We start from the raw sequence: 19,339 nt of genomic DNA, 5'->3' as shown, positions 1-19,339 counted from the left end.
ACTTACATACATATATATTTAACGTACATTTATAAAATTACCTATATAGGAAACTAAACTAAATGAGTTAAAAACATTTTGTATCCATGAACTAAAGGTAAAAAACATACACGTATGCAATGTTATAAAAATTGAGAATAAAAAAAAAAAGAGAGTTATCAAAAATATGTAGTAAAACAAAAAAAGAAAAAAAGAAAAAAGTTTACTTCCATGCATAAAATACCTTACAGTCATTTTTGTTTTTCATTCTTTTTCAATACATTCATACATTTTTTATATTTTTTTTTTTATTTTTAAGGTAAAAATTATTATTAGTATGTATGTATATTATTTGGCCGGTAAATAATATTATGGTTAAAATTTCTCAAATTAAAAGTTGGACGTTATTTTTTTTTCGTATTTTCTTTTGTTTCTTATTTTTTATTCAATTTTTATTTAGTTTTTAAGTACGTAAATAATATACTCAAATAGTTCGGGGTGTGCCGTTGTCAAAGTTACAACGTATTTCGAAAAAATAATAAAAAAAAAAAAACACAGTTAAATTTTTCTGTGATTTTAACATTTTTTTTTTGTTTTAATTTTTATTTTTTTTTTTATGAAATTCTTAATAATATAAACGTGATATTTTAATTTTCATTGTAAATATTTAGATATTTAATTTCTTCGGATCAATCGCGTTAAATAATAATTTAGAAATTTTGCAATATCTTTTTCGAAAACACATGATATTTTATTTTAAATAATATAAAAAGTTTATGTAACGTAGATCAGTATGTTTTCCAATATATGTATATATATACACATTTATATTTATATAAATATATAATATATTTATGGTTGTAAAATAATGTATAAATAAAAAATATGCATAAGTAACTAAGTTTTATACAAAAAAAAAGTATATAATATATATATATGTATATGTGATATATATTAATAAAAAAACCAATTTATATATTATTAATTTATAATTATAAATTTGTACTATAAAGATTTAAAATTACTATAACTAAGTATATACATATATTTATTATTATTATATATGTATTATTTTCAATAAATATAATATATAAATGTGTACAATATAATGTTTAATGTATTCAAATTTTTAATATTTGTGAGTATGCGTGTGATTTAAATTACATGTATGTAAAACAACCATAATAAAACTCGATTATAGACCTATGTACCTATATTTAAAAACCTCCAATTTACTAAATTAATAATAAATATTTAAATCACGTAGTTAATTTTTTAAAAGTTTAATGAATATCTCATTGAATATTAAAACATTTTAAGTATATGTACATATGTATGTATGCATGTATACTTGAAAATTTTATTGAATTTTCCATAAAAGTTATTTGAAATTATTATTTATACATAAATTAATTTCAGATCAATTAATATAATTTTGAAATTATTAAGTTTTTTGTTTTTTTTTTTATCAAACATTAAAAACCCGATATTAATAAAAATTTACACATGTTTAAACTTAAACTTGTTTTTCTCTCTATGAAAATTCACCTTTTTCTTATGTTTTTTTTTGAATACGTAACGCTTTAAGAATTTTTACATACTATTATATTTGTATGTATTTTTGTATGTTCGTTTATATACACCTTCATACATATTTATATAGTATGTATAATACACAATATTAATTTTTAACATTCTTTCTTAAAAAGTTACTATTATTGTTTGGCGAATCTTTTACTTTATAGTTAGTATATTAATAATCAACATACATATGTACATACATATATATATATGAGTATGCATGGAATAGGTTCTCAATAATGATTGTGTAAATAAAATATTGATTTAAATACAATATACATACATGCATATGTAGGTACCTATTTAAATTGCTATTTGAGTGACTAATTATGAGTTTTTAATTTGACAGTTTGATTCTTAAAACAACATTAGAATATATGTATGTATGCACGTATGTTTGTAGGTGAAATAAGTTAAAATCAATGTTAGTTTTAGCTAGTTTTACTTTAACATAATTGTTATTGTAAAAATAAGCTACTATTATTTTGTAATACGTGTAAGAAACTCTAATTTTATTATACGAAAGGAAGGTTTACGAAGGTTATTTTATTATACGAAGGGAAAGGCACTTTGATATTCAAACATACACACATATATATATATACATATATATACATATGTTAATTATGTACAGTAATGTTTTGCTTTGAATTATTAGTGAAATATTAATTATTATTAATAAGTATTTTTGGAAAGTTTTTGCAGGCCATATAAAACAAATATGTACATGAACTTTAGTAGATGATTGAAAAAAATTTCTATATATGATTCTATTTTTTTTACACTTAACATTGTACTTAAATAATTACTAAGCAGAGTTGTCTTCCGTTAAAGGCAAAGGCATATACTATAAGTTTATAATATAAAGGAAGTGGTCTAAAATCTTTCCATATGAATGACAAATAAAATGTGTATAACAAAGCCTTAAAATTTTTTTTCAATTTGACAAAAAAATTCAGGGTTGTTAGAACAATTAATTCTAATAATAAGATATTAAGAAGATATTTATTAAATATTTCAGTTATATAATTTAAACCCCTTTTATATATTATATTATATTCTGTTAATTGTGTATACAGTATTACACAGGGAAAATAAAGTATTCGTAACAGAGTTATGAAACGTGTAAATGCAGATCTGATGTGAACTGCTAAAAGAATAAAATTGATGCTGCATTTAAAATGTAACTGTCACAAATTACAATAAGACTTTTCAAATTTATTTTTTAAATTAAAAGAGCAATTTATTTTGTAGAATTTTTTTAATTATAAATATTGTAATTTGGCAAAATTATATATTAATACAAAAACATAACAGAAATATTGTTAATTAAATATAACTAGGATTAACTGCTGTGACATGTTTAATAATTTATGTTTAATAATTTTAAATTTTCACATACATATTCAAAAAAAATTTTTTATTTATATATATACATATATATACATATATTTGTACTTATATACTTTTTTTTAACTTATATGCATATATATATACATTATGTAAAATTTGAACATGACAATTAATAATAGAATTACGTTTAATATTTTTATATTTTATGCAGATAAGAAAAAGGCAATTAAAAGACTTTTTAGAATGCCAAAAAATTAATTATGACAAAACCTGCGTAATAAACATTTGAAATTCATGAACTTAAACAGAAATAAAAAAAAAGCAAACCAAAATTTTAAATTCAATTTTTTCATCGGTATTTAAAATTAAAAGCAATAATAATGAGTGCATCACTTGATGAAAATAATAGGGATACATTACAAAATAATTCAATTGTATCAAATATAAATTTAAACGCGAACAATATAGACAATAATGTTACTATTGATCATCCTTTAAGCAATATCCAAATTGGAAAATTAGACAATACAATTGATAAAATTGATGATGATATGACGGAAATTAATTTAAAATTGGAAGATGATCAAAATGGAAATAAATTGAATGCAAATATTACCTTGGAAGTTAATGACAATGCTAACAGTACATCATTAACAGTACATTATCCAAATAAATTAACGGATAAATCTAAATGGGTTAAATTTGATGAAGAAAATAATGAAAATAATGTTAATGAAAATTCAAATACAACTCTATATAATATTAATAATAGTAATAATATTATAAATAATAATTCACCTGCAACACAAATACAAAAATTGGAGGCGAAAACACAAACATCACCGCTTAATATAAGTACCCCAAAGTCACAATCACAAAAAGCTTTAAAACAATTGACACAGGTAAATTTTAATTATATAAATATAAATAGAAATTTCCTGTTTGCTTATTATCTGTTGAATATTATATACATATATTCTTTATTGTTTGTTGAACATGTGTGGGTACATGTGTTTGTACATTATATATAATTGTAATGGATATAATAGTTTCATTAAACATGGTATATAATATCAACTAAATTATTAGCAAATTATATTAACAATTGCTATTTTTGATAAAAATTTTTTCAATTTTATAGAAGCATTATTAAATTCTTTATGATTTAATCTTTCCTTTTTACTCATTTATAAATAATATTCTTAATTACTGACTCCGAATTTATTAAATTTGCATTTAAGTACATGCTTAAAAATTTTAAAATAAAATGCACCTATTTGAAAATTTTTCTATAAACAAGTTGTTACGGTCTCAATTGACGATTAAAATTATACATGATATGCTCTATATAATCTAAAAGTCATAAAGTATCATATTTTTTTACTTTCTTTTTGAAGATGCAGTGAAATTAATAAATTACTAAGTGTTATCATCATTTTACATATTTGAACAAAGGTTTTTTATTTCTTAAATGTAAATATTTTTTAAAGAAATTTTTACTTTTGTTTAAAAGTTATAAAAATTTGTTATTAATGTTCAGATAGGAGGTAATAACCATTTACGAGTAAATATTTAAAATTGGTTCATGTACTTTGAATTTTTGAATAATTATAATGTAAATGCACGCATATAATATGTAGTACGTCATTTTAAAAATAAGACGCAACGCAATTAAAATGCAAATACGTACATTCGGATTTTTAACAACTTTAAGAAGTCTTTGTGTATAAGAAGATTTTACTTTTTTTAAAGTATATGTATAACTGCATAATATGTATAATATTTGTAAGTTTATATAACGGGGTTTTAGATAGAAATGTTTTGAAATGTAACAGATTGGTATATCAGTCTCCATTTTCTTCGTGGTGGCGCCAACATACAAAATTGTCATTAACGTCAGCCGTAAAGTTGATGTAAATCAATTCTTTTATATTTAACTAATTATAGAGCTATTTAAAACTGTTGATCTATATAAATGAGTAATGAGTATTCTTGAGATAAGGCCGCAAATATTGAATAAAGTGACCCTCCAGTTAGATTACTTGAATTAACTTCTGTAAACGCAACAGAGGACACCATTTGATTAGATAAACATATGTACGTAATTGTATCGAGTATATTTCAAACTGTAATTAAAATGTTTTCTTTTCTCAATTTGTTCTATGTTTTATTTCAAATTTGGAAAAATCTTATTGAAAGACCTTTTGTTTAAAATAATTTTCAACATATACGTACGTGCGTATAATAATGCTGAAAGTTCTAAAAAAATTAAGTAGGTTATTTTTAGACATATAAGTATGTAACTTTGTTTTATTTATTGTAATAAAGAAACTGCAAGGTATGACTTATATTAAGCAATATTATTCTACATAAAATTAAATCTTATAAGATTGTAAAAACAATAATTAATGTCTGATAATTTCACATAATTTTTTATTTTTATTTAGGTAAAAATATTTTTTTTTGCCTTTTTATTTGCTATATACATTGTCATAGGTATACTTTAAATAAAATTATATTAAGCTTTGTTAATTTTTTTAACGAATTATTGAAAATTAAAGGAAAGGCACTAAAAATTTAATTTTTTTATAATTAATAAAATAAGTAAGAAATATGTATACGTATAAATTTATATATTTTTATTTGCTTATCAATATATAAATTATAATATAATGCAGATTACAAAATTAATGAAATCACTTTTATTTTTACATAAAGGTTGGATCCGTTACATCAACTGCTCCTTCCTCTTCAGGCGTCGCAGTACTAACAACGGAAAGTACTCATGTTAATATAGATAGAATAAATACTTCAAATATAAATTCACATAATAATAATGATGGCAATAGAAACAATACCGTAAATTCGAATAATACACCAAAGAATGTTTCAATTTCCATGCCTACATCGTCACCAATTCGAACTGTTGAGTTATCAACTGGAAGAATACGGGAAGGTTTTGGTAAAAATTTATTTAAAATGTTCTGCTATGGTTAATTTTTAATACTAAAAATATATAATTCTTTTTTAGCCAATGGTGATGTGATTGTTAATTTGTTACCAACTAATACAAAATGGCCATGGATAACCCCTGCTGTATTTCGGCCAGAATTAGTTCCAGAAGAACTTATGGCACAAGGATTAACGGTAATATTTTTATAAAAGTTAAACATTTTTTGAATAAGACCTATGTACACCAGATTCTTGAAGGATTTTGTTTGAAGGATTGTTGTATGATCAATATTGTATTTTACACAAAAAATTTTCATCAAATTTTCATCAAATTAAACAAAATGCTTTAACAATGTTTAAATTTTATGCTTAAAATTATAATATCTTATATTTTTCTATTTATAAATAAACAATAAAAAAAATCTTTTATTTTAGCTTACCGTCGAAGAATATGTGTCAGCTATGGAATCTTTAGTCAATGATTATCGTTTCACTCTATATAATATTTGTTATAAGAGAGTTCTAGTCTGTTGGATTACATTTGCTTTTTGTGTTCTATTAGTACTTTTATTTTCTGGTCTACAAGGTATCGCATTATTTGCATTAGGAGTGGCTTGGTTATTTTTAAATGCAGCCGCAATATTTGCATGTATGTGGATGAAGTTACGTTTATCACGTGGGCTGGAAAAATGTTTGGGCAGAGTTAATAAACAATTATTGAGACATAAGATTTTGTTGGTTTTAGATGATCGTGGACGGATATCGTGTCACAAAGTTAATTTATGCTTTATGTATTTTGATCCAGCCCAATGTATCGCATATTTAAATGAATTTATTGAAAGACAAGAACAGCTCGGTAATAGTATACAAGCTGGTTGGGAAAAAAAACTTGATTTAGATTTAAATGATATTGTTATACAAGGTAGCAATCCAGTACGATTATCAAGAAAACAGGTACATACATAAATATTTTTTAATAAACTTTACTGTAGTTTTTACTTATATATTAAAAAAATAAGGAATTTTACTTTTGGAATACATTAATTTTAAAAAAAATTGTGCGTTACATACCTAGGTTAGGTACCTAGGTACGTATACTTAAATATGTACATAATTAAAATCCCTTAATTAGTTATCGCAAAATTGTTGTCTAAGATTATTTTAAAAGAAAGTGACGATACTTTCAATTGTTTTTAGTTTAAAACATATTGTTTGATTAAAATTAATTTTAAAAATTTACAATTATTTATAAACTTAAATTATAGTTCTCTATAACCAGCATATTATAATAAAAACATACACATATCACAATTTAATATAGATATTTTTTAATAATAATTATAATATTGTACAAGTTTTGCATATAATATTGTGTATATATATACCAAATATAGGCTGTCGCACAGAAAATATTTTTGACTTATTTACAAAGATGGGGTAAAGATTTTTTAAGACGCCGTTTGGACTGGACATGTAATGAAGCTGGTGTTCATGAACAACCAAGACATTTGATGTCATCGGTTTGCCCCTGTCAATATGAAGAAGAAATACTACATAACAAAATAAAACTAGAACAAGAAAAAGCTCAATGCTGTTGTGGTTTACACAATCCTTTTAAACATTTATAATTAAAATAATATTAATGTTAAAATATTATGTTTGTTTTTAAAATAATTGATGTAGTTACTTTATATTTCTTTTATTTAAAATTTTTATGTTTTCTATACTAATTTGATCTTGCAATTGTGTTTGTTAAATTAAAAAAAAAATTAAATTAAAATTTGTAAATGTAAACTTTGTTAAATATTTAATAAAAATATATATGTACACTATATACTGTAGTAGACAAAGACCAATGGGTACCAATTGTATAATCAGTGCAGAAAGTGACCAATTACACTCTTTGATTCTATATAGTTTACTTTCAATGATTTATTAAAATCATTTTCTGATCTAATTAATATCCGTTCCGGAATTATGCTTGCATTTGTTTATAACTTTATTATTAATTTTTGAAATAGTTTTAAATAGTTGAAAACCTTAAATAATAAATTTTAAAATTAAACTAAAGCAATAAAATTAACTAGCCATTATTTTAAATGCTAAATAAATAATATAGAGCTATTTTGATGAAGAACTAATTTAATATTTAATATTAATAGTCTCCTTTATTTCACTTCCTGCACTGAGTATAGTAGATATTTTGTTATGAATCTATTTAAAATTAAAGTTTAATTTTTAAATTTTACATAATTTCAATTTAGATAATATATGTATGTATATGATTCTTGTTCAATATTTTAATAATTATTAAAAATTTTCAATATTTACTCAATTTTGTTGATATGTTAAAAAAGTATATATCTATTATATAATATAATGTATGAAATGAAAAATTCCAAGTAAAGTGAATAAATTATAGAATTTCTTTTTATTTTAAATAAAAACAAAAAATTATCAAATTATTGTTTGTATATCGTGGTTTGTAGGAAATGTCAACCAACATATTTTTGAGATATGCGTCACGCTGGGGTAATGAAGCATTACGAGGACTTTCTGACGTTAGTATAACAGAACCGTCACGTCATTGTGCCAGTTATATTTGCCCATGTCAATTTATCGAAAGACATCTATCGTGCAAACCACGAGGCAAGTTCAAAATATTCAAATGTGCTTATTGGATTATCCAATCTGAACGCTATAATTAATTTTTTATGATGATCATGAAAATAAAAATGAATCACTGAACATAATAATATTAACAAATATTTTTCATATACATTACATTAATTTTACTAAGTTTAATTTAAAAATTAATTATATATATATATAAAATCTATAAAATATGCTAGAAAATTAACATTTTAAAAAAATTTATTGCAATTTATTTTATTTTATATATAATATGCACGTCATTTTTGTATATACTAATCAAATTCACATCTACTTACTTATATACATATCAATTTCTTAACTTCAATTTATTTTTAAGAGTTGAAATAATTTACTGGAACTGGTTAATTAAGAACATTAAATCAAATTTTCATTTATTATTTTTAATACTCAAATACAAATTTTAATACATATTTAAATTTTGAGCATAATTCTTATAACATGTACATATATACATTACAAAAATATTGATAGAGAAATTTGCTGAAATATTTTTTGAAATAATTTTATTGAAATAATGAAAAAGCTCAATTTAATCAACTATTCACGCTTAAGTAATAAGTATTAAAATACATATATAAAAACTCATCATAAAACTCGATTAGATTAAATATTAAAACTAAAAATTAATACCAGGTTCGATTAGTTGTATGTGCCAGAGGAATTAACAAAAATTATTTACCGAATTTTATTTTTATTCTAATATTATTATAATTTTTTAAATTTATGTGTAAAACTATTAAAAATTAATAGAAATTTCTAGCAAACAAGTCATTAGAAAAATTTATTTTCCTCTGGATTCAAATTTATTCATATATATAAATACAAATATATATTAAATAAAAATGTTACTTAAATTAAAGGGTCGAATTTAGGTCCTTTTAAACAAAATTTTTAATAAATGTTATATACAAAAATATTATATAGAAGTAAACGTGTTATTCTAGTATACAAGTTACTAAGACCGTATCAAAACTCATATCTAAAATTAAAATAGTTAATTATATCAATGCTTTGTTATTTAATTATATCAATGTGATATGGTCAAATTATTGAATTAATTAATGTACATTATGTAGAACAAACACATAAATACAGACCTAAAGAAAATTTGGCCGTTTACCTAAATGCAAATTAATTTTCAAACTACATAACTTTTATTTCCCAGTTATAATATCAAAAGTTTGGAAAATGTTAAATTGATGTTATAAGCCCTCTTTTTATATTCATGAATTTTCAGAAATTTAAAATTTTAAATATTTCAACTAAAATCTTTTCATTTATATTTTGTAAATATTTTATTTGTAAAAAAAACTAAATTGAATTGAAAAGTAATCATTACTAAAATTAAGAAAAAGGGAAAGATTTCATTGTTTATAGCACGTTTTCGAATTCTTTTGGAAATTTTTATAAACAAATACCGAGTTTGTAGTGTATTGTTTAATTTATACATCTATATATTATTATTGTTTTACTAATAAATCATTTTTGCTTTATTAACCCTGCAAAATTACATACATACATATATCATTAAAAGTTTCTAATTTAATTTAATTAATAAATAAAAAAATTCAAATGGTATAAAATTCTATTCTCGATTCCTGAATATTCAGCAATTGAATTTTATTCAAGGACTAGACCAGTACTCTTATTAATTTACTTATAGCTTACCAATTTAATTTACATTGCTGAATAAAGTAGAATGACAAAAACTATATCATGTCTTGGTCTTATCATATGGATAATATTCTTATTTCTTTATGTTTTTTAAAACATATTTTAAAATATATTTTAAAAATGATGAAGAAGTAAGAATATTATCCATATTTGTATGTTTGTATATGTAAAATTTTATTATATATGTATGTATGGGTGTATATATGAAAACTGCCCAGTTAATTTTACTATGCATAAATTGCTATAGTATTATATATAAAAGTTGTGGTTTTATTACATTTAAATACTATATTAATACATATATATTATTTCAAATAAATTTATATTTCAAATGCGGCATCACTAATTTAATAGACTTAATTACAAATATCGTACTTAAAATGAAATTTATCGGTGATTTACATTGTTGAAAAAAATTAATATGTTTACTGAACGAAATAGTTTGCATATTGATTTTCGTGTTGTTCAAAAATTTACAAGATATATAATAATATATTTTAATTTAAGCTGCAAATAATTTACATACTTATATATAAAATACTGCTTATAATATTACATAAATCTTAAAATTAATTCTCTAATTCGCAAGTCATCTATATATATATATACGCGGCCTTATAGTCTTATTAAGTAAATAATCAAAAATTATTAATTTCAAATTTATTTTTACATTAATTATAACTTTAAGTAATTAAAATTAAGACTACAATTGATTTTTTATTGGTAATATTTTTTAACCAATTAAGATACGAGAAAATTAATATTTGATTGAAATCAAAAATTTCGAAAACAAAACTTTACTTGTGCATTAGAGGGTTAATAAATTATGTTCTTAATAATAATTTTTAACAATAAAATTTTAAAAGTTATTCCGTCCAAAAATATTGTATGTTATAGTTTTATAAAATCAGAAAAATTAAAATCTAAAATGCTTTAATATTGAAAAAAAAATATTTATAAAATATAAAAAAAAATTAATAAAATTAAAAAAAAATATATAATGTTGATTTATAAAGTATTAAATACGTTGTTTATATATACTTGTACTGGAATTTTGTTAAAATAAATTTCAAAAGTAAGAAATCTAATAATCTATATTTAAATAATTTCAAAAATACTGTAAAAAAAAACGAAGTAATATATGCAAATTGTAAGTTTTAATTAAAAGAAAATACAAGAAATAAAATATATAATAAAGTTAGCTTGGAAATTTATATAGCAATTGCTTATTTATAATTTAATACTTAATTATTTCGTAATTATTGTATACATTTATACAAATGAAGTCCCTTATCATTCAGTAAAATTATTGTTTTCCTTCATTTTCATATTATACATATACAGGATAGGGTATTTGAATCATAATATTATTATTTCATATTTTGTCATAATAATGATTAAATATTTTTTTGAAAACTATTACATAAATAATAACAGAAATAAAATTCTAAATTCATAAAATCGTTCGAAAACATAATTTCTTTTAAAGCATCGCTGTGGTCCAGAAATGCTAAAATTGTTGTCATCTTACTTTATTAACGTGCGTATATCTTGTTACTCAATAAATTAAATTGATTATCACCATTATTCTAGCAGCGCGGCATGTATTAATAATCATAAAATATAGAATTATGAAACAGTAGTGTTATATAATAAAAATTTCACATTTTTTAATTTAAAGAATTTAAGAAATAAAAAAGTCTTATTCTCTATAACAAATTATTAAACACAAAAGCAGCCCAATAAATATTAATATTATTTCAATAGTATTAATATTATATAATATATGTAGTTAATTATATTCTAAGATTATAGAATTTAAGATTTACTTGAATAATTTGAGAATGAAAATATGTACGTACCTTGAACCCTAACAACCAAAATGTAGTATATTTGTATTTAGAATTTGAACCAAAAAATTCAAAACTGTTGCTAGCAAATAAAATAACAAAAAACATCGAATTATCATTTAAATCGACATAAGAACAAAATTTACTGAATGATATTTGTAATTTTTTACTTTAAATTATGGGAGTTTCCTGGAACGTCATCAATTTTACGATCATATTGATCACATAAACCATTTTCATTCATTTACAAATGAAAATCGCACACAATTTAAGTATGTATGTACCTACTTTAAATAATTTCCTGTTCCTACAAAATGAATTAGCACATAAAAGAAGTAAAAAAAAAACCGAAATTTACAATAACATTCGGTATTTATTTACAATAACGTTCTAATAACGTAATTTACAATAACGTTCTGCCTTCTGGAAAAGTACCTATTGTAACTGAATTTTGTTTCAGTTGACTTCAATTTCAATTGAGCTTTATTACTTGTTTGCACTCTTTGATTAAATTTCGATTCAAAATATCAAAAATTCCTTTGTTATTTCTTCAAAATAAATTTTTTTTTTGTGTTTTAACGTACGATGTAAACAAGCGGTCTCAAATCGTTTTTTATACTCATTTTGAAGATCAGAAGTGATTTTAAATTCTATAATCAAATTTGATGGTTGTTTTTAAATTTCAGCAGGAAAGTGTTTTCTCTATTCTAAATGTTATACGCACTAAAAATTCTGGTGATGTGATTAACATGTTCATATAAAAAACATTTCATAATTTTAATTGTCTATCTCTTTTTCTCTTATTTAATTTTCTATCTTATAACTTTTTCTATTTTGTAAAAGGATGTCATAAAATTTCTAATTTCTTATATATCTTTGTAATTTACTCATTTTCATTTTGTATTCACTAATTTATTTTTATATTCATATATTAATAATAATATAGTAATATTAAGTTTATATACGTATAACTAGAAAAACTGTTATAAAACTTATAAAAAAATAACAGGTCCATTACAGCCCTCGGCACTTATAGGGACTGATCAATTTATTTCAATTTATTTTTAAAATTTACAAAAAAAAAATTAAACACAACAATGAATTTTTACAATTTGATAACCTTTTTAAAAAAATGTATGCTTACACATATTTTTTAATGTTATACGTTATACGAATAAATAATTTTGGCATATATACAGAAAAAAATAACTGTGCCCTACATTGGATTTGTGGTAAGTATAAATATGTGAGTGAATGTATATAATATTATAATATGATATGATAATATATAATAATATGATATGCCATTAACCCTCAAGAGGACAAGTTAAACGACTGTAAAGCAAAAGTAGTCCAACGGTCATTCCATATACAGTAATACCCCGTGTTACGTACGCTCGTTTTACGTACCCTCGCACTTACGTACATCTCATTTTTGTCCCCAATTGCCCATTATACGTACAATGATTCACACTTACGTACAAGTACATTTTTTCTGGTTTTGAAATTTATGGAAAAAAAAGTTATGTATACCAAATTGAGAATGTACACTTGTAACAACGTGTTTTTGTATGTCTGTACATTATTTCTATGAAACCTAAATTTTTTTATGAGTGAATGCATGTAGAAACAAGTCAAAACAAGTCAATGAAGATGAAGATGATACATCATTCTCTACATCATGGAGCAATTAAATTTGAATTACTGTTATCCTCAGGAAAGCTGTCCAAAATTATCTTCTTTTTTGTCATAGTTTTATTAAAGATCTTCTTCGCTCAGCTTTTTCCTCCTGCCGTCCCTTCCCCTCTTTATTCTCTTTAAATACTTTTCGTTATCAACATTCCTTCCTCTTTGGGAATGATGGCGGTATTAAAGGGAGGTAACTTGGACTGGTCTGGCGGCATTCTTAAACATTCCTCTCCCGGGGCTAATCCAAGCTCCAGTGTTCTGAGCTCTCGCGTAACAATTACAATATTATTTATATTTAAATTATGTATTGATGAATTTTGAAGTTTATGTTTTATATTTCAGTTTTGTTTGATATTTATATATGTATATGAATTTGTTTTTTGTTTTGTTTTTTTAATACACGTTAAGTGTTAAATATAGTATAAAAACGTATAAAATAAAAGTATAAAACTGCATACATAATATCCCTCTTTTTCTTTTTATTTATATATTTATTGTTTTAGTTTGTTTCAAACATATTATTCATCAATAAAGTAGTAGATTCATTCTACGTACATTTTTGTTTTACGTACACGCTCCAGTCCCAAAGGGTACGTAAGTGCGGGGTATTACTGTATTTCTTATATTTATGAAGTTCATAAGATTTAACGATAAAACACTAAAATATTTAAACGATAATAATACATCAAAAGGAATTTTTAATGTCATAGGGGCCTGTCATCATTCTTTTTATCATTTACATTCAAATGGATTCGTTTTTAGTGTCATCATTAAAAAATTAACGAAAATAACTGTCAAAAATAATTGCCATTGTGCATTGCCATAATTTTATATGGAGGAAAATTCGGTGCCATCATCAAAGGAAAAAAAGAATGAAAAAGCTGTTCATCTTTCACTCATGTTTTCCTTGCTAAAAAATAGTTTTCAACTTTCAGCCATTTTTCTTTTCATTTACTTATTCATAGCAATGAAAACAGCGCTCATAATTGCCACAATTTTTAACATATTGCAGATAAATTAAATAAACGAGTTTGTGGGACTCACTAGACCCCATTGTCCTCTTAAGGGTTAATATGAAGTTGTTTGTTTTTTTTTTACAAAATAATAGCAAAATTATTAATTATTAAAAAGTTGAAAATCGTTTTCTAATATCCGGTGTTTTTTTTTCTTTTTTGATATTTAAAAGTTTTTGTTTTCTTTGTGTCGCGGTAAAGCATTTAAGATATTTAATATTTTTTGAAACTTTAATATTTAAGTTATTTTTAGATAAATAATTTTTGTCCTTATACATTCATACATACATAATATGTTTATTTAAGTATTCATAATAGAAGACTTCTACAAACAAACATAATGTATTGCGGTATTACTATTGTATTTGTAGGTTATTTAGCTAATGTATATTAAATTAATAAAAATGTCAGTGGCTATAGGAAATTAGTTTGTTAGGTTTATTTTTAGGATATTGTTGGACGATGGATTCTAGAAATTAAATAATAATTATTGTTTGTCTTTCTTGTTTTCCTTTTTTTCATACTTGATTGATTATAATGTACGCATATATTATAATTATATTATAAAGTAATTAGGATTCGAAAATAACTTAAATGTATTCGAATTTTTTTCAAATTGGTTCTGTAATTTCATTCTACGTATATAGTAATTCGAATATAATGTATAACAGATAAGGATTTGTTAATTTAATTTATAGATTTTAGGTGACTTGTTAGTCACACATTTTTATGAACATACGTACTTATATATTTAAATTTTCAAATTATATAATATACATACATTAACTTAAATAAATGGTTATTTGGGATAAGTTTAAATTAGGCACTTAATAATAAGTAATAAAATTTAGTTAAAATGCATAATTTATTGTTATTTAATAACTTAGTGTGTAGTAATTTGGTGGAGAAACTGGTTTCAAGTTAGAAATAATTATTTTTGAAATCAAAATTTAATTATAACAGTATTTAAAAAAATTGAAATGAAAATTTGTAAATTAATATTTTTTTCCTTATTTCCAAATTCTTTTTTAAATAAAAATTATTTCTTCTTCTCCTTTGTTTTTGTACGAGGATAAGAATGAACTTGACTTTCTTAAATTAAAAACTTTTGCTTAATATGCATATTATATCATTGATAGGTCTGTCTGGTATGGCTACTTCATAAAACTTGAAAAATTTTATGAAGTTTTTGTATGTAAAACGTCTGATATAATACTTTTTGAACAAAAATGAGAGAAAATGATGACGTTTTCATTTTCACCATATTTAAACTTTTATACCAAGTCGACATATTATTTTCAATAGATGGTGTTCTATTTGATCAAGTTTAAGCATCTTTAAATTTGTATCGTGAACAAACTGAAATTTCATATAGATAGTACCAAATTTCGTATATTGAGTTCGGGAGAAACGAATAGTGAAACACAATAAACTTTTTTAGAGAGATGACTGTCTACCAATTTATCTGGGCAGATCATAATCTCAAATTCGGCTTAAAAGCTCCGATTAAAATATCCCACAACCCACCAAATCATTTGAGAAAATTAGATATCAGTAAGTGTGGAGTTTTAAATTTTAATATGGGCCGAATTTACATCTTCGTTTATATACAGAGAGATAATTAGCCAATTTCCTTGAAATTAAGTAGTTGAATTCAGTTGAAGTGTTAAAACAATGAAGTAATAAATTTTTTGGGGATATTAGAGCTCAGAAACGGAACTTTAACTATCAGGCTCGATTTTACGTATTTGACAATATTTCAGGAACTAATTGAGGAAATTTTTTGGAATTTTATATTTGAGATCTTATTGTTAACTTGAAAATTTTGCAGGGATATCGGATCACGAAAACTGATACTGTACTTATAACCAAATTTACGTTTTTCTAGTAAATATTTAAAGGAAGTTTTGACAATCTTATGTGACACATTAGTAATGTGGTCGGTTATATGCTATTCCTATCAGATTTCTTTTTTTAATTTTTTTTAATTTTTAAAGTAATTTCTTTTTTTATATTAGCAATTATATATTTCAGCATTACTTATTCTTAATAAAAATGAAAATAATTAAAATGGGAGTTAGGGAAATATGTGAAATAATATATTTTGTAAAATAAAAAACAATTATTATAAATTTACTATAAAATTACCTAAAAAAAATATTAGAAAATTGACAATTAGTTTTTATTTGCTTAATAAATAATATTATTCTTATTAAAGAACTTTTAGATAATTTAGATTTCTTTAAATAATTTAATTTCTTTGTATTTAAGCTTACAATGGTTAAATTGATTTTGTTATATGAATAAGTAATAATAACTTACATAATTTAAGTAATAGTTGAAATAAAGTTTCTTAAAATAGTTTAAATAAGTTTTTGAAATTTTAATTTTATTTATTTTATAAATTTAATAATTTTATTAAGATTTATTTTATTTTATTTAATTTCTTTTTCTTGTAGGTTATCCTTGTAGTTGCTGTTTCTATATGTCTGATCCATATTCAATTAATCGCTTTTAGAATATAATTTATATATAATGATATAATAAAGTATAGCATAACAATTCTATTAAGAAAAACTTATAATTTTTAGTGTGATAATTGTGTATAATTAATTATTTTCAAATATTTTTCAAATATATTTAAAATGAATTTAATTTAAAGGAAATCGCATGATTAACTAAAATCTCAGTGAACATGAATTTTTTTTAAAGGAATATTGTAAGGGAATAATATTATTAGAATAATATAATTGTAATTATAATAATTTTATATAATATATTATATTGAAAATATACATAAATTGAAAACAAACTAAATTGAAATTTTTTTGTATTTAATACAAGGTTATATAAGCTGATTCGGAACACCTACAAGTAAAGAAGTCTGTAAGAAGCAACAATTTATTGTCTCTCTTTCAACCATCACTAACATTCTAGAAATTCTCTGATTTCGAAAAAAATAAAATCAAGCCATTAAAAGAATTTATATCAATCCAGTATTTAGAAAAGAAATGGCAGGAACATAACATGTGTATAGTATAACATTTTTTGGGTATTTTTTCGATTGATTGGCATTTTGCATTGATTCTTTACCAAACGCAAAAAGAAAGTTTGTCTTATCAAATTCATTCAAATAAAGAGACGCCAAATAAACAGAGTCTTAAAACGATCTTCAAAATATAAATTTTTTTCCACGAATACACACAACTTTTGTAAATTGTCAGGTGCAATTTCATTACATTTTTGTAAACTTAAATAAATTATTTTTAATAATGGAATTTTAATCGATTTCTGAATTTTAAGTACTGAAAAAAAATTATTACTATACATAATTTAAAATTGTAGGACAGAATCAATTAAAAAATAATCTGAAATATTAAAACTAAATACATACACACTCTTTACTGGCAGGATTTTGTTTTTAAAGTCATAGTTCCCATCTTGGAGCAAAGAATATGAAATCAAAATGGGTTTTCTACATTCGCTAAACAAATTGCAGTCTAAAAATATATGGTAGATTATTGGATGTAGACACTGTTTATATTTAAAAGCGTCATAGTTATTTGATTTTCCTTATAAATAAAATAATTTACCTCTTCGTTATCTATTTAAATTTTTGTTCTGCTATAAATTTTTTTCATAACTGGTCACTCTAATAAATGCATATAAGAGTATTTGTGTAGTAGGAATAAAATATATATTTCTATGTGTGTGATTGTTGTTTTCTTACTGCTTCTTCATAATTAAATTTTGTCGCTGTGTAGTATAATATGTTGAACTATAAAAACGAAGTTTATTTATACACACATATACGCTTTGTATGTACCTGTACATTTGTTTATATTTTGATATCTTAATTAATTGTAGCTTTACTCTATGTATGCTGCTTTTGGTATGATGCGATGATGATTTTACAAAATCGAATATCGTTTTTATACTATATGGTGTACAATTTCACCTTAACTTGTTTATGCATGTATTTTGTAAATATGTATATATTTAAACAACAAAATATAAATTTATGATTCAATTCGTATGTATGTATTTTCTTTATATATATATGTATATAATATAAATATAGTAAATACTATTAACATATAAAATGTAAAAATACTTGTGTTTAATGAAATAAACCGTTTTTATTTATACGAAAATATTAATAGATATAACTGTTATACATGTAATGTATAAAAAATTTAAAAGCTTTTACGTTTGTATACAAAAAAAATCTAATCTTATATCTGAATTAAATTATACTAATAGGTATGTATGTAGATAAAGTTTAAATGTTTTAAGTTGGGTTTAATAGATTTTTATATAGCATATACATATGTACATTATGTATAGTATAACAATATTATAACAAAATATACAGGTAAATTATTATAAAAGAAGTAAAATAAGCAGCATTGCCACTATTAAAAATTTTTATCAGGGAACAATTTGTTTACAGAGCAAAAATTATAATATTTATGAAAAAAAAAGTCAAACAGTAATCAAAACAGTAAGAAACGAAAAGAAATAGACCTAATTCCAAAACTACAAAATAAGTTTAGTTTGTTCAAAGTGGCA

General features: G+C 22.3%; 1 protein-coding gene across 2 annotated transcripts; it reads left to right on the top strand.

Annotated features, from left to right (window-relative positions):
* Positions 1-480: 480 nt before the first annotated feature.
* On the top strand, positions 481-17,464 carry LOC129615298 (hybrid signal transduction histidine kinase L). 2 transcript variants are annotated; one of them, XM_055530434.1, is made up of 7 exons: positions 481-770; positions 3,125-3,815; positions 5,632-5,875; positions 5,945-6,060; positions 6,301-6,819; positions 8,355-8,514; positions 17,227-17,464. In XM_055530434.1, exons 2-7 carry the CDS (start codon positions 3,294-3,296, stop codon positions 17,283-17,285), a joined length of 1,620 nt encoding a protein of 539 aa, XP_055386409.1. In that variant the 5' UTR covers positions 481-770; positions 3,125-3,293; the 3' UTR covers positions 17,286-17,464. The 2 variants fall into 2 exon arrangements, with proteins under 2 accessions (XP_055386409.1, XP_055386408.1); XM_055530433.1 differs by lacking the exons at positions 8,355-8,514; positions 17,227-17,464 and adding an exon at positions 7,260-8,042.
* Positions 17,465-19,339: the final 1,875 nt, after the last annotated feature.

This window comes from Condylostylus longicornis, unplaced genomic scaffold, assembly GCF_029603195.1.
Source record: "Condylostylus longicornis isolate FDR11 unplaced genomic scaffold, ASM2960319v2 ptg000135l, whole genome shotgun sequence".
Taxonomy (NCBI): Eukaryota; Metazoa; Arthropoda; class Insecta; order Diptera; family Dolichopodidae; genus Condylostylus; species Condylostylus longicornis.
Note: the sequence above shows the minus strand (reverse complement) of the source record. Positions and strands in the feature narration are given on the sequence as shown.

What these genes read in the sequence shown, in the direction of transcription:
- LOC129615298 (XM_055530433.1), top strand. Translation starts at nt 3,294, where the DNA reads ATGAGTGCATCACTTGATGAAAATAATAGGGATACATTACAAAATAAT. An exon ending in CTTTAAAACAATTGACACAG is followed by an intron (nt 3,816 to 5,631) that starts GTAAATTTTAAT and finishes TTTTACATAAAG; the next exon opens with GTTGGATCCGTTACATCAAC. An exon ending in AAGAATACGGGAAGGTTTTG is followed by an intron (nt 5,876 to 5,944) that starts GTAAAAATTTAT and finishes ATTCTTTTTTAG; the next exon opens with CCAATGGTGATGTGATTGTT.